Here is a 16930-nt window from a genome sequence, read left to right as displayed (position 1 = left end):
TCTTATTATTTAGGAGTAAAGATTTCTTGTTATTAATGCATGGTTATCTCAGAATTTCTTTATTGGGTATTTCTATTTATTTGAGTTAATGATTCATAAGATATACTAATGAAAAACTAGTTCTCTTTAGATATAAAATGTTGTTCTCGGACGCTACACTCATTCATACTTCATTTGTACTTTGGAGGGAATGGTTGATTAATAATTCTCACACTTTAATTGAAGTTTACAAGGGGGGATTATTGTAATGGACTATCACGTCCAATTGTTATATTTCAAAGTCCTGGGTGTCCAAATCTCATTGTATGTGTAGATTTCTGTGTGTGTGTGTGTGTGTGTGTGTATATATATATATATATATATATATATATATATATATATATATATATATATATATATATATATATATATATACATATATATATATATATATATATATACATATATATATATATATATATACATATATATATATATATATATACATATATATATATATATATATACATATATATATATATATATATACATATATATATATATATATATATACATATATATATATATATATATATATATATATATATATATACATATATATATATATATATATACATATATATATATATATATATATATATATATATATATATATATACATATATACATATATATATATATACATATATATACATATACATATATATACATATACATATATATATATATATATATACATATATATATATATATATATATATATATATGTATATATATGTGTATGTATATATATATATATATAGACTTTTGGTTACTGGGGTTTATTCACTAAATAACTGCATGTTATCCATGGCCTGAGCTCCTGCTAACTCATTTTAGTGAATTAAATGCAACAAGCAGTATGAAACATTTAGAATAAATATAGGTGCTATGGTTGTTGGTTGTTATTTTACCCCTTAATGGCAATTGACGACCCGGGCATGTCATGCAAAAACGAAGGGTTAACAACAATTGACGTGCCATGACTTTAAACGGGAGCAGAAAATGATGTACGTTCGCTTTCTGCACCCAAACGGTGTTGCTGTAATGCCTCGACCTCGACTCATTCAGCAACACCGTGATCGACATCAGGGGCTGTGTCTGGCCCCTCCCCGGGGCGTCAACGTCCGCCATACACTGTATGGCACTCCAGAGAGCGGTCACAGTCGCCACTGTGAGTGATTTTCGCCAACCGCAAGATGGCGGCCGCCCTGTAAAAAACAATCAAGCTGAAAAAGTTTGCTAGATTGTCTCCAGACCCTCTAGAGAACTCTGGCTCCACTTGCAGGTTGAATACAGGTACTGTATTAGCTTTCTAATCAGTGTGATTAGTAAAAATAAATTAAAAAATAATAATAAAAAGAAAAGAATAGTTAAAAAAGGTAAAATGTAAAAATAATTTCCCACCATCAGGGGAACCTTCAAGTTTAAAAAAAAAATGTAAAAAAAGAAAATTAAAAAAGGCCAAAAAAATAAAAAATTAAATAAAAAAATTATATATATATTTTGTGAGCAAGTCCTAAAATTAGCACATTACCTTAAAACAATTCTCGCATGGAAAGAGTTAAAATACTGGCATATTAAATGCCCATGGGGTGTCTACTTTTAAAAAAATGTATGATTTGATGGGGTAAATTGAATTGGCCGGGTTCAACAACGTCCCAATCAACACAGGGGGAAGGGTGGTCACACATCTAATTTCTAATTAGAAAAATGCACACGTCCCAAATGTGGCTTTTTAGTCCCCCCCCTAAAAAAACGACAAACCCATGCATGTGGGGTATCGCTGTAGTCAGGAGATGTTACTGAACACAGGAGCTGTAAATTCATACATAAAGTAGGTGTGTGTGCTAAAAATACACACAAAAAATACCATTTTAAAAAAACCATAAAAACATTGGGTATTTCTAAACTCAGGACAAACAGTAGAATCTATTTAGCAGGTTTTTTCATTACCTTTTTGTAGATGAGTAAAAGATTTTTCAACTAAAAGTTAGAAAAAGTCATTTATTTTCTAAATTTTTCACCATATTTTATACTTTTTTTTTTAATACTAAATAATATGATACAATCAAAACAATGTCATCTAAAGAAAGTGCTACACCCATAGAGATCGATGTCATTGGCCACAACAAAAAATCCACATGGCTCCTGTTTAGAAGATAGTTTAAGTTAGTGTTACACCAGGAAACAGAGTTCTATTGTTCCTGTCAAAAACAGTTATATTCTGTCATAATACTTGGTAGTTTTGGTAAATTGTGTATTTAAGTACAATTATAATTAAGCATACTGCACCGTAGGGATTTAAGAAAGTGGCTGGATGAGTACTATATGTAACACTTAATTTATAGTGTGTACAAGATGACTTTCCCATTTTCTTTAGTTTTATTGTTTAGCATAGATTCATGATATGGTTTGTGGATACTAATAACACATAACTTTTCTTTTAACAATAGTTATTTTGTTCCTATTGTAGATTTGGGAAGTAGTACAGACATTCTGTGCCATATGATGCCTTTTTACAGCTATGATGTTCCTCACACTTGCGGACCTGATCCAAAAGTATGCTGTCAGTTTGATTTTAAGCGCCTCCCTGGAAGCAGAGTGAGTTGCCCATGGAGAGTACCTCCAGAGGCTATCCATCCAGGAAATGTCCAACATAGGTTAGTCATTTTTTAAACATTTTTTAAGAAACCATGAGTCTCATGGTTTGGGTTCTTTCACACCTTGGTCTAATTATCCAATAATAACTATCATTGTGCAACATTATGACCATTCCTCTTGGGCAGGGGTGGGCAATTAATTTTCCCATGGGGCCACATGAGAAATTGGAATGGTTTTAGAGGGCCAGACCTCTACAAACTACAAACTCCGAAGCCTTGTCCATTTTGTTAACTTATGTGCTGTTTAATAAAGTTATTCAAGCCTACGTCATTGGTAGAGGTGCTTGAATAAGTAAGGCCTGAATAACTATTAGCACAGCACAGAAGTGAACAAAATGAACAAGGCTTCGGAGTGCATACCGTATTTTTCGCTCTATAAGACGCACCTGCTGATAAGACGCACCTAGATTTTAGAGGAGAAAAAAAAGGAAAAAATATTTTGAGCTAAAAAATGGGCTAAAATATTTATTACAATAACTGAATAAGCTATGAACACAGTAAGACACGCAGTAAGACACACACAGACACAGTAAGACACACACAGACACAGTAAGACACACACAGACACAGTGAGACACACACAGACACAGTGAGACACACACAGACACAGTGAGACACACACAGACACAGTAAGACACACACAGACACAGTGAGACACACACAGACACAGTGAGACACACACAGACACAGTGAGACACACACAGACACAGTGAGACACACACAGACACAGTGAGACACACACAGACACAGTGAGACACACACAGACACAGTGAGACACACACAGACACAGTGAGACACACACAGACACAGTGAGACACACACAGACACAGTGAGACACACACAGACACAGTGAGACACACACAGACACAGTAAGATACACACACACACAGTAAGACACACACACACAGTAAGACCTCCCTCCCTAACCCCCCTTCTCAGTATCTCCCCTCTAACTCCCTAACCCCCCCTTCTCAGGATCTCCCCCCCGCCCCGGTCACTTACCTTAAACTCCTGTGTTGGAAGCGTGAGGCGTTTGTCTCGGGTGCCGGCGCTTCACTGCTGATCGCCGGCGTCTGACGTCATATGCCGGCGCCCAGCGTAAAGCGCCGGCACCCGAGACAAACGCTTCCAACACAGGAGTTTAAGGTAAGTGACCGGGGCGGGGGGGGGACACCGGACTCATTGGTGAGTCACCAGGACACTCTTTGCGGGCCGGTCCGAGCTATTCAGCGGGCCGGATGTGGCCCGCGGGCCGTGCTTTGCCCAGGTCTGCTCTTGGGTATGATAAAATTATGAAAAACTGAAAAAAAAATCCCTAATTTTACATTTAACACAGATATTGTCTGTAGTCTACATAACCCTGCCTTGCACAGGTTACCTTATATAGGCTGTGATTTACTTTGCTGTTGGGGGAAAATAATGTAATGTTTCTCCTTTTTGCTTAATAAATTCATTTTGTTCCCCTAACTTTCATTGTAGGGCATGGATGATTTTAGATCAGTACCGAAAGAAGTCAAAGCTCTTCCGCACAAAAGTGCTCTTAGTCCCTCTGGGCGATGATTTCCGTTATAGCGAGAGCTCAGAATGGGATCAACAATATCAGAATTATCAAAAGCTATTCGATTACATGAACTCTAACCCTGAGCTCAATGTTAAGGTATGTATTATGGTTATCCAATTCTAATTCCTATATAGTGAACTGTATTGAAATAATACAGCTGGTTCTTAAATCAATTGGGTAGCCTAAAATAAAACTTTAAAGTTACTGCGGTGATATATTAGGAAGAATCCGATGCAGTACAGACCTGACCTTGAAAGCATGCATTTGTTTCCCGTCCTGTAGCTGCTGTCCTGGGACTTTGCTTCTGAATTTTCAGTGTCTGTCTCAGAAGATTATTTTAATGGAAACATGTATCAATACTTTAATCTTTTAGATGATCTCTATCATATGTGTTTAGTACTTAAGGTACTTTTGAAACACTCTATTCTCTCCACAGTTTTGTCCATACGCTGCAAAATACCACCAAATAACCCACTAAGATAATTTGCCACTTGTGCTTGGATGCTTGCCAGAACAGTGCAGCAGTCTGACAGTCCTTAAGTACAAGACAAAGTTTAAAAACATTTTTTTTAAAAAAATGCCTAACATCATCTGCAGAACCAGTGTGATAGCCATCTTTCAAAATCAACATTGCTTATTTGTTCTGTCGTTCAAACACTTACTCTTTTATAGGCACAATTTGGGACTGTATCTGATTATTTCAAAGCACTTCGAAAAGCCAGCAATATTGATAACAGTCCATCGTTTTTTCCTGCCTTGGGTGGTGATTTCTTTACCTATGCAGACAGAGATGATCACTACTGGAGTGGTTATTTTACCTCGCGACCTTTCTATAAACGGCTTGAAAGAGTTATGGAATCCCACATGAGGTGAGATATGCATTTTTTTGTTTCTGTATAAAACTAAACGTAGAATTTCAGTCCTGTAGATTCTTGCAAAAACATATGCAACACTTAAGCAACCTAAGTAATTATGAGCTGTGAAGCATCCATGTGGTTGAGATGTGGTCCTAAACTAGGTTTGATTGTTATAAGGAAAGTAATGGCTACTTGCACAAATTTCCATTTGTCCATGTTTATAGCTCTAGGACAGTATGTTTAGAGAGCGGATTGACAAAGGAAGATGGAACCTAAAGTTTCACCAGCTGGACAGTAGAAGATGCTCTGTAGAGAGCCAATTTGCCTGTCCTGCAATTGGCAATATGTAGAGCTGGGTGTTCCTTGGTGGGTCCTCGGCAGGGTTTTGTGACCCCAGAGTAATGTGGGCAGCCTTTGGCTTCTAGGTTTTGTTGCTGGCACTTTCGTGTGGAGTGTGTTTGCTGTATGATGGTTACATGTAGCTTGCATAAATTCTTTTGAAATAAGGCCATCAACAATATTGGGATTGGGATTTTTGGGGCGTATTTTTTTTTTAAAGACCCATTGTGCTTGGTCAGTATTAAGCATTTTACAGTCTTTTAATTCTTCCTAAAATCCTGCAACAGTTTGCATAAAAAATAAAACGCAAGCCTTTGCGAAGTAGTTTTATAATAATTTAAGCGTTCTGTAAATACACTGCCAAGTGACAAGGTATAATGTTTAACTTCATAAAAAGCAGACATATATATTCCTTAAATCTTTTATATTATTGCCCGTTCCTTGACATGGAGCATAGCTAAAATTTTCATTGATATTTTTGTTTTCAATGCAAGTAAAGATTAGCAGAGCATTATACAGACATGGAGCTTTGTGTCCAATGAAGCCTGTACTTCTTATCACAAAATAATGTATTATTTATACAAATATGTTTAAACAAAATCTTTGGTTTGAAGAATCCCATAATTAAAATTAAGGAGGGTGTCCTATGGAAGAAAAATACTGCTGTATAAAGTAATGTAGCTTAGCTTTGACAAAAATCTAATTTTATCTAAGTTTCTTCCAACTGCATTGATGTGAAGACCTGGAAGCTGCCATTATCGGTCATCTGATGTTTTGGTTGACTTTCCCTGCACAATCACAGCATCGAGTTGATTCTTTATGGCAATGCTAACAAAGCCCCCCCCCATAGACATTCAGAGTATCTGGCCAGGAAGACATACAAATGGCAAATATACAGCTGCCTGAAAACATTACAATATGCAAAAAGTAGAAAAAGAAAATATTGTATCTGCACGATATTTTTGAAAGTTTATTTTCAATATGATGCTAGCAATAACATATTTACATAAAACATGCCTGCGTAATTCTTTGTTTTATTAAAGTAAGACCCTTTCTTAAGTTAGGCAGACTATTCTATTCCCCATTTTCCCGTATGAATCATGCACTGGAAGTACAAAGCTCATAAATGCTTTCTTAAGCAGTCTTAATATGTCTTGTCACAACTGTGGCAGCCTTGAGTAATTCTCAAGGACATTACATTAGCATTCAAAAAAGAGAAACACTATGGGGAGGTTTCAATAGAGCATATGACCTTCAAGTGCTCTTCATCTTATTTAACTGTTTATATTTTGTGTAATGTGAGATTCAAATAAATTTGTTAACCAAGCAAATGCTGAGTTTCTACATTGGAAGAAAGCTAGTTTTTCCATAATCCCTTCCCTTCTGCTAGCAAATGTACGCAGTGGCTTCTCAACTTTTCACACCTTTGCAATCATGACGCATTATTAAGTGGCCCAAGTTTATGAAAAAAATATAAGACTTTGGACTTTTCCCCCACTCTTCCCATTCTGCAGATGCTTTGAACGTGTTAAAATATTCATTATTTCCGATCCATTGCTATTCAGAGGATTTCTTTGTTCTGCGGAAGGCTGACTGAATCCTGAAACTTCTTCAACCTGCCTCCAATTATACTGATATATTGCTAGGTTATACCTGGTAATACATCTGTAAAGCACTACAATTGTGTTCCTGTGTAATGAGCTTGTATTTAGGGATGCATTTGATGCAACCTTTTGTTATGTAACTTCAGTGAGTGCTTAATTAATCTAGTCTTTCGACACAATGCTTTAAATTATTTGGCAATATAATTTTTAGTACGTTTTGAAAAAAAATATGTTTTACGTAGATAATTCAGCACAGCTTTAACTTGCATGGTTTATTTTATCTGATATTTTAAGTATATTAGCTAAATTTACCTTGCTTGTACTGACTGCCACAGGCCAGTTTGTTCTATTATTTAAAGTTTGAAATAATGGATATATTTTTTTTAATGAGTTGCATAAACCAGAATCTAAGCCACAGTAATGGTTTTGATGCACTGTGCATGATTTGCTAATGTAGAAGAAAGGCTTGTGAGCAAGATGAAATTCATGAATTCAAGCATTTGCTCTATTGTACTTGAGTGTCTTCTAAAACACATAGTTTGAAGGAAAAAAAAGTAGGTCTAATTAATTTTACATATAGCTAAATTACATAACATTTTATTTTTTGTTTACAGAGCAGCAGAAATCCTTTTCTCTTTAGCACTTGTACAGACTCAGAAATCCAGCAAACTGAAGAGCTTTCCTTCTACAGAGCATTACAAACTCCTAACAGAGGCTAGAAGAAACTTGGGACTATTCCAACATCATGATGCAATCACTGGAACTGCAAAAGACTGGGTGGTGGTTGACTATGGTACAAGGTATGTTTATTTTTCTTTTTTTATAATTTATTGCAAAATAACATGTAGCAATACATGCCAATGCCAAACATTAGTATAGCATTTGTGCAATTATGTTGGTTGTTCTGGCCTTTACTGGGTAAAAAGAGCCGTGTCTGTATTGTGAACTTAAACATAAGCGTGTGTATGTATGTAAATACAAAAAGAAAAGCTACTTCATGCTTAACACCACACCAGCTGCACGTGAATCGATGTGACTTCCATTTCACAGAAAATTAGAAAAAAATATACAATAAATATGATTAATGTGCTTAGTGAAACACTTAGGAAGCAAAACATTATATAATTTTTTGTTGCACATACAAAAAAAAATGACCTCACAATGTTTGAACATAAAAAGAAAAATAATATAGTGTAATACTGTAACAATAGGAAGGCTACGTGGAAATATTGTAAAAGCGACGATGCGCTCAGCATCCAAAATAGAAGTTGGACATAAAAAAGGAAAATGAAAAATATATATAGTGTAGTAGTAGTATTGCAAGATTAAAGTGACTTGTGCTATCAGATATTGCGCGCACACACACACACACACACACACACACACACCTACTAAAAACAGTGTTTTCTCACCTTCTATATATATTGTAACTCTTCATCAAATGATACACGCAACAACCAAATAAGAATTGACCCCCCCCCAAAAAAATATAAATTAACGTGACCTGTGCTTTTAAATGTAACACTCGCATATTTGTGAAGAAAAAATGAACTCCTTAAAATAGACTTCTCTCCTTGTATACTTATATGGAAAAGGAATACAAAATAAAAAAATCACATTTATTAGGAAAGGTAGTATCTCACATTAAAAATTGTAGGAATCTACATCCATACGCATAGCTTATCATTTGTTTCTTTGTGTGGAAGTAATACAGTCCCTGTTCTGGTAACGGAATATGAAAAGAAAACAATGTAGAACTCTGCCTCCAGAAATGCCTTATTTCCCCCATTTAACACTCCCTCCCCCTCCCTCTTCCAAGCTTACCGGAGCTTCTGAGTCCCCGGTGCGTAGTCCGGGCAACGTGTAGAGCTCTACGCGATTCACGTAGACAAACTTCCGCTGCAGCCGGGAGGAGGTGCGGCTAGCAGTGGGGGTTGTCTGCGTCCATCGAGCAGACCTTCCCCGGCTGTCAGAGATCACGGGGAACTCTCCTCACTGACAGCCGGGGAAGGTCTGCGCGATGGATGCAGACAACCCCCGTTGCTAGCCGCACCTCCTCCCGGGAAGTTGTGCACGCGAATCCCGTAGAGCTCTACACGCTGCCCGGACTACGCACTGGGGACTCAGAATTACCGGTAAATTGGGGGGGGGGGGAGACAGGAGGATCCAGTGCTGCGGGGGATCTCGATCTAAGTCTCATAGTCAGACCTAGTTGAGGTCTGATTATAAGATGACCCTGATTATAAGACTTGTCTTATAATCGAGCAAATACGGTGTGTGTGTGTGTGTGTGTGTGTGTATGTATGTATATATATATATATATATATTACATACATACATGTTGGTAATAGCGGTCATATGCAGTGCACATATGTTTATAAATAGAATAAATATAGAATACACAAAATGGAAAAATTAATATTGGAGGCATTTAACGTGTAAAAAAAATACATATACAACTTTTGAAATGGCTTCTATACTAACTTGTTAGCACAAATATGAACAATTGCAGTATGCAATCATTTTGGCTCATCTGTGTTGCTACCCTTTTGGTATACGCAACTTTATAAGCTTTGTACAAAAATAGAAAAAATATTTTATATTCTTTTACTGGCAGATTTTCTGCCAAATACTACCAGAAAAACGCTAGGTTAACTGCCTCATTTCTACACATATAAACGCTAAACTCTAATAATTTAGGAAATTGAGTCCTAGGTTGTCTGTCTTTGTTTTATAATCTATTTCGCTGGCCTCTGTACACAGAATATAGAATACACCAAAGTAGCATATGTTCTTTTAGTCTTCAGCATGCTATTTGAGCCCTTTTGGCCTTTGCTTTATTGATCCATTATCTTTTTATGATTACCATTGCACTAGTTGTATAGAATTTAATGCACTGCTTTAGTTACAGCAAATTTATTGGCGCTATTGTCAGATATTGTCATCTCCCTCTTTTTTTTTTTTTTTTTTTTTTTTTTTTTTTTACTGGTTCTAACCATTCACCATTTTCTGGAAAACAGGAAGTCTCTGCAACTGGATGTACAACTTTGTGTCCTATCATATCTAAATTTCATCTGTATATTTTCTGATGAAATCAAGCCTATATACAGATAAAAAAAGCCAACACAGTTGTCAATATTTAAAAAGGTGTCATACTATAGAAATCCTGTTTGGTTGTTTGATGACAGGTTTGTTTGACAGTGACGCATGCCAGGGGCTGTAAATTCATACCTGAAGTACAATGTGTTGGTTGAATTAGCGCATGGAAATAGTTTAAATACTAGCATTTGAAATACCCTGGGTGTCTAGTGTTAAAAAATATATGGTTTGATGGGGTAAATTAAATTGGCCAGTTTTAAAGAAATCCCAAGTAGGACAAGTAGGACATGAGTGCGGTATGACCAGATTTTGAAAAAAAAAATGATTGTATAATGGCAATATGGTACTTGTACTTATTTCCATTTAAATTGCCTCATTTAAAACATATTTCTAAACTCAGGACAAATATTAAAATCTATTTAGCAATTTTTTTCATTAGTTTTTGTGGATGAGTAAATTTTTTTTTAAATTTTTCACTATTTTTATATTTTTGTAATTGGATATTATCCAAATAATAAAGCTCGCCCTTCTTTCTGAAATTTATAACTTGTGTGGGTACACTAAACGATTCAAGAAAACTACAGCTTAAAAAAAGCGGAAATGTCAAAACCATTGTCATGAAGGGTACAAAAAAATAATTCTTGTCACGAAGGGGTTAATAAGTTTTTCTTCTTTAATGCACAGACTTTTCCATTCTCTTATGAACCTGAAGAGGGTGATCATTGACACTGCTCATGTTCTTATCCTGAAGGATAAAGAAAGGTACACCTACAACCCATCAATGCCATTCTTCAGTATGGTAGGTGTTTTTCTTTTATTCACTTTAGTGAAAGCTAAAGGCTGTATAAAAAATCTAGGAAAAACTGTTTGGGATCCCCCTTACTACTTGCTAGATGTAATCATCATGCATATATATCCTAGTTATATTACTTGTAATCTCTTATATTCTTATATACGCCCGTTTCAAATAGAAAGATTGAATTGGTATTTGAAGCTTACTGTATTCCTTTACCGTCGGCTGATGTATTATCGACCTTTTCCCAGCATTTACATGCTTATTTCTCCCAGTTAAGTTACTCTTTCCCTTTTGCTAAATCTGATCCTGGCAGCCCTTGAAGCTGAACAATGAGATTGGAGGTTACTTAAGGACATGTAAGTTTGCTGCTAATTCCCACTAAGCCCTATTTGACTTTTATAGCAAACATCTCCAAAAAAACGCCTTAAACTTAAAAAAAGGTAATTTAAAGCATTCACACCCAATTGCATTGGACACATTACAATAAAAAAAAAATCATATGTGTGTGTGTGTGTGTATATATATATATATATATATATATGTATATATATATATATATATATGTATATATATATATATATATATGTATATATAGTTATAATTAAGACATATATATATTTCTTAAACTATCCTCTTTATATACTATTTTTTTCAGGAAGCAGGACTCCATATTTATATATTTAACCCATTGTTTATTATTAAAAATATAGAAATACATTGAGGAAAAAACTTTATGCAGAAACCTAAAATAGCTAAGAAAAATTATCCATAAATGGATTTATTCCAACAAGTTGAAACCACTGCACTAAATACAGTAAACAGAACAGTAAATTCGGTGTTTGCTAAGATTTTTCCTATCTGTAAACTTGTCTGCCTCATGAACGTAGGTGAACAGAGTGAGGAGGAGGTTACAAATTGTAATTATTGCGATAACAATTTGAGAATCTGGTTGCCAGACAGTAGGCTAGATGTTGAACTATGTGTTTTTTCCATTGTCATATTGCTTTTGAAATATTTCTTTAGGATGATGTACAACCGTCACAAGATGCATTACCCCAAAAGACAGTAATAAAGATAACAAGGCATCCAAGGTAAGCAATAGTTTTCCAGAAAATGTATATTTTGAATCTTTGTTAAATATATCTTAGGACTTTTACAGTTTATTTAAATACAAAAGTCTGTTAGTTTCTAATTTTGTTCATTTTGTTTTTCCACCTTTCTTTTTCTACCATATGTGTAACCTGATTCCACTTTTGCAGGTTTAGTGTATCCACACACATCATGCATTCTTTTTTTCCCCTTCATTTTACATGGTTGTTAAGGGTTTAAAGGGAAAGGAACCCTAAAATTGTGTCTTTACGGCACTGTCATCTCCAACAATTTTTTGCAAAGCTAGAACAGTACAGCAAGGTAATAAAACATGCAGCAATACAGTAAGAAGAGGAATGTCATACGAGCCATATCACTGGTATCTGTATAAACTTAGGGTTACTTTTCTAGGATATAGTGAGTCTTGGGTAGCTAAATTTGCAGATGTTACATAAGACCTATAAGTAAGCAGAAGATTATGAGAAGGGCAGTAGTTCCATAGAAATAATGGACCAAAACAGATAGATGTGTAGCAAGTTATGCCATCACTGAGAAAAGTGCTTAAGATTTTATAGAAATGTACATATATGTATATATATATATATATATATATATATATATATATGTCTGCCCCCCCCCCCAAACTTACCAGTGCAGACTCCCCAGACTCTTGCGGGGCCGGCGGGGGAAATCTACGCAGTACACGTATTCAACTTCCGGTGCCGGCACTTCCGCCGTGGGAAGTGCCGGCAAGGAAGATTGTTAACGTACATCGCGCAGACGTTCACCGGCTGCGGCGACGCGAGCATAAACAACCTTTAACAATCTCCCTTGCCAAGACTCCCCCGTGGAAAGTGCCGGCAGGGGAGGCTGTCTGAGCGTATCAGAGGGTAGGATGCAGGGCCCCTGCCTCGCTGCGGGGGATCTGTATCCTAACCCTGCTGCCTACCCGGGCGCTACAAATTGCGCATTCCTGCACGAGACCCCGAAAATAGGCCGCACCCTGTGTAAATTCAGTGCAGTGATTTAAGTACTCTAGGGCCTGTCGTCTCCTTGCCAAGCATATTTAACACCAATTGTAGGGCTGGTATTTGGACTGATAACAAAATACACTGGGCTACTGCTACTGGAGGAGGAAAAACAGGTGAATTTGTTCAGGCTCATCCTGTGGGTTTTTTACGAAGCTGATAGCGCGCCGGAAAAAAAAAACGCTCGTATTTGGGATGAGTTTTATCTTTTTTTCTAAATGTAATCATGTCTGCAAACGGTCTGTTGAGTTACATTAATGTAATGGCTAGTCTCTACAAGGAATGCAGGTTAAGCTGTACCAATAAACATTCTGCTTGCTTTATGTTCTGTCTCTTATGGTTTATGGCATTACCCAGCTGCCTTATGTGGTTTTCTGTCACACTGTATATTCAACATTAGAAAATGTTTGGGCACGTATTCCATCTATCTAATTGTCAGTGTTTTTTTTAAGGCATGCTCAGCCTTCATGCATATAAAAATGTGTGCAAAATCCCATCTTAAATATATATTATATATAAAGATTATGTATGTTTGTTTAATACTAATGATGCATACATTTGTATTTTGTTTTACTTCTGTAATAAAAATAAATAGGATTCTAAATACACTAGGGGCATTCTAACTATATTGCACATTTTTGATGATGTAATAAAAAAAAAGCCTTAAACATCAGTTTCTTTTAAAGAAAACGTAACATTTTTGATCAGTGCAGTGATTGTTCTCACTTGCTTATATTATATCTAATAGGTACTTGACTGTTTTTAACCCCTCGGAACAAGAACGTTTTGCTGTGGTTTCTGTGTATGTAAATTCACCCAAAACAGAAGTTCGAAATTCTGCTGGAAAGCCTCTGAAATCCCAATCTAGTGCAGTTTGGGATGGAGCTTCTTCTGTGTTACGAGACACATATCAGGTATAATTATATAAACTATGTTTTATACTGCTTTGATTCCAGCCTGTGCCCCCAAGTTAACAATATTTACATGAGAAAAATGGCAGTGTGTTTATATTGTACCCCATCCAACAATCAATAGCAGACATCTGCCCAAATATGTTCCATTTAAGTGGTTCGGCAGTTTTAACCATGTAAGGGTTCAATTATACATACCCACACACATACTTTCTTTGTCCTCCTTTTTATAGCAGTCAACATCTGTTGTGACAAACATTCCTTCATAGAATAAATCTACACAACCAAGTGCCACGGTCTTATTTTAAAGTGTACCTGTTACAAAAGTAGAAATACATAATGTTCCACTGCAAAAAGAATAGAATTTGATTTAAACTTGTTTAAACCAATTGGCAGGAGTATAACGTTAGTAGCCTAATAGTAGGTATGTCTAGACTTCGCTACTTCTGTTGAAGAGATGGTTTGCTAAACTTTCTGACCTTACAGCATACATACATGGACTGGGGTGCAAGGTGTGCGTATGTTTTTACACCTTTACATATACTTTGGTTTCATCATAGGTTTTTTCATTTTGTCCCTATAGGTCATATAAGTTGCTATTATACATACTGTATATGCATAGCTGAAAATTATATTTTGGTTTTTACACATCTGCACCATTCCTTTTTTGCATTATATGCAAAATAAGTATGAGAAAACATTAGATTTGTATTTAAATAACTTTGGAAAAATATATAACATTCTTTATAGGTTTGCTCATTGTGCTTGGATAAGTATACATATGCTATATAGGTATTTCTTTTTTAATCTAATTAGTGCATGCTTGTAGAAATATTTTAGTTCATTATTTTTCACATATAATTTACCATGATATTAACGGTTTTGTTTCCTCACTGCTTTCTTAAATTACAAGGTTTCCTTTCTCGCTCACTTACCCGCTCTTGGCATGACGGTCTACCAGCTAGTGGAAACTGAAAGCTCAGAAGCTATCAAGGCAGAGTATACCGTCTTTTCTAGAGGAAGAAGCAACAAAGTCATTGCCGATGGAGTCTTTCAGATAACAGAGTTAGACAATATCGTTGATGATTTAACCATTGAAAATTCATTCTTAAAGCTGTGGTTTTCTGGGACATCTGGACTCCTGGAGGTAAGGTTCTCAATTGTAATAGTAGGAACAAGAAGAAACACATTTAATTCCAAATAATACAAATGGAGATTCACAAGTTATAAGCCCATTTTTATATTGTTTTTCATTATTTCCAATCCAATTTTCCTGGCCCTTCAGCGCTCATGAACTAAAACTATTTCTTTATTCATTTAGAAAATAATGACAAAGGTTAATGGAAAAACTCACCAAGTTAAAGTACAATTTATGTGGTATGGAACTACAAACAACAGAGATAAGAGTGGAGCCTACCTCTTCCTTCCTGATGGTGAAGCAAAGGTATGTGGACATAATTATTTAGTACAGATGGAAAACAGTTCCCAGACTCTTATTGCACTGATCTAGATAAACACAAAAGTTATTTTTTCTGTAGAAAGGAGAATACCAGTTCCTTCATGACTCCATAGCCAGTAATAATAGCATTTCTTGTTGAAAAGAAATGCCGTTTCTTATACTACCTCCCACGCGCATAGTGATGGCCACTAAATTGTCTGGATGTTCTTCCATCTTTCTACAATCTCTCGTTTCTCTTACACTCCACTCTCTTTATGTCCACAACCTCTTAACATTCATTCTTGCTATGCCTCCCACACCTTCTCTACCCTCTCTTTTCCCAGCATCTCTACCTCATCCTGCCCTGATGTTGCCACAACCCAGTGTAACTGGGCCATAGTTACATAGAGCCATAGATGACTGTGGGAGTTGTACAAGTGGCAAATAAGATATGAAGGTTTTAGCTGATAACATTGTGCACTTCTCAGTAGCAATAGGTTTTGAGGCATTTCCTGAATATAGAGAGCTGGTGGTTAGGGGGAAGTGAGTTTCAGAGAAATGGGGCAGCACAATTAAAGTCTTGTAAGAGGTGATGAGTGAGGATGAGAGCCTTAGTCCATGGAAAGAACATAGAGATCAAGTAGAGGAGTATTTTGAGGGCAAAAAAGTATGGGGGAACAGTACCGTGCAGGGCTTTGTATATCAGTCTGAGGATTTTAAATTAAATTCTTGAGGAAATAAGGAGCTTCACAGAGCAGGGGAGGAGAAAAAAGAGCGACATGTAAGGAGGATAAGCCTAGCGGCAGCATTTTACTTAGGTTGCGAGGAGGGGGCTGCAGTAAACCAAAGGTTATTTCACCCCGGACGTTAGTTTGGACCTCCCTTTAGCTTTTGACACTCTTGACCACCCGTCCTTGTGAAGACCCTTCATTCTCATGGCATCCATGACACATCTGTTTCCTAGCTCTCTCGCTCTGACCTCTACTCTTCTCCATCTATACATCTTCCCTTGGGCAACTAATATGTTCCCATCACTCCTCATCTGCTGATACACTTTCTCAGTCATTCCATTGGCTCCCCATACCCTCATTTTAATAAATACATTAATTTCAAAATCCTACAGAGCCTATAACAATGCTTCACCCTCTTATATCCAAATATTTTCCCCAGCTTCTTCCTTCCTTCCTTCCCATGACTTCTTTCTCTTCTACTGTTATTACGTCTTCATGCTTACACATTCAGGATTTCACCTGTGCTGTCACCGTAATCTAGAATTCATCCCTCAACCACCTAATAAGCTTAGTAAACTTGCAGAATAAGACCCCTTTCCCTTTCTGTACCTGTATGTCTTAATATGCGCTATTTTAAATTGTCAACGTATTGTCTCTGGACTCTAACTGTGCTACAGAATCTGCTGGTGCTGTATAAATAAATGTGATATATGTAAAGCCTCTGTACTTTCAGTGGCCACCGCCATTAGTAGAGCAAACCATGGCATTTCTAACC

At 36.2% G+C, this 16930-nt stretch overlaps 1 protein-coding gene across 1 annotated transcript in view; it reads left to right on the top strand.

Annotated features, from left to right (window-relative positions):
• The window catches only part of MAN2A1 (mannosidase alpha class 2A member 1), a 56101-nt gene that overhangs the window by 24873 nt on the left and 14298 nt on the right, over window positions 1-16930 (top strand). Inside the window, exons 7-15 of the mRNA XM_053474365.1 lie at window positions 2516-2702; window positions 4182-4359; window positions 4936-5132; window positions 7678-7863; window positions 10847-10961; window positions 11982-12049; window positions 13824-13989; window positions 14900-15133; window positions 15308-15430. Of these exons, the coding sequence (XP_053330340.1) occupies window positions 2516-2702; window positions 4182-4359; window positions 4936-5132; window positions 7678-7863; window positions 10847-10961; window positions 11982-12049; window positions 13824-13989; window positions 14900-15133; window positions 15308-15430 (1454 nt within the window). The remainder of the gene's footprint in view (window positions 1-2515; window positions 2703-4181; window positions 4360-4935; window positions 5133-7677; window positions 7864-10846; window positions 10962-11981; window positions 12050-13823; window positions 13990-14899; window positions 15134-15307; window positions 15431-16930) is intronic.

Source organism: Spea bombifrons, chromosome 1 (assembly GCF_027358695.1).
Source record: "Spea bombifrons isolate aSpeBom1 chromosome 1, aSpeBom1.2.pri, whole genome shotgun sequence".
In the NCBI taxonomy this organism is placed as follows: domain Eukaryota; kingdom Metazoa; phylum Chordata; class Amphibia; order Anura; family Pelobatidae; genus Spea; species Spea bombifrons.
The sequence above is the reverse complement of the archived record's forward strand: the minus strand, read 5'-3'. Positions and strand labels throughout refer to the sequence as shown.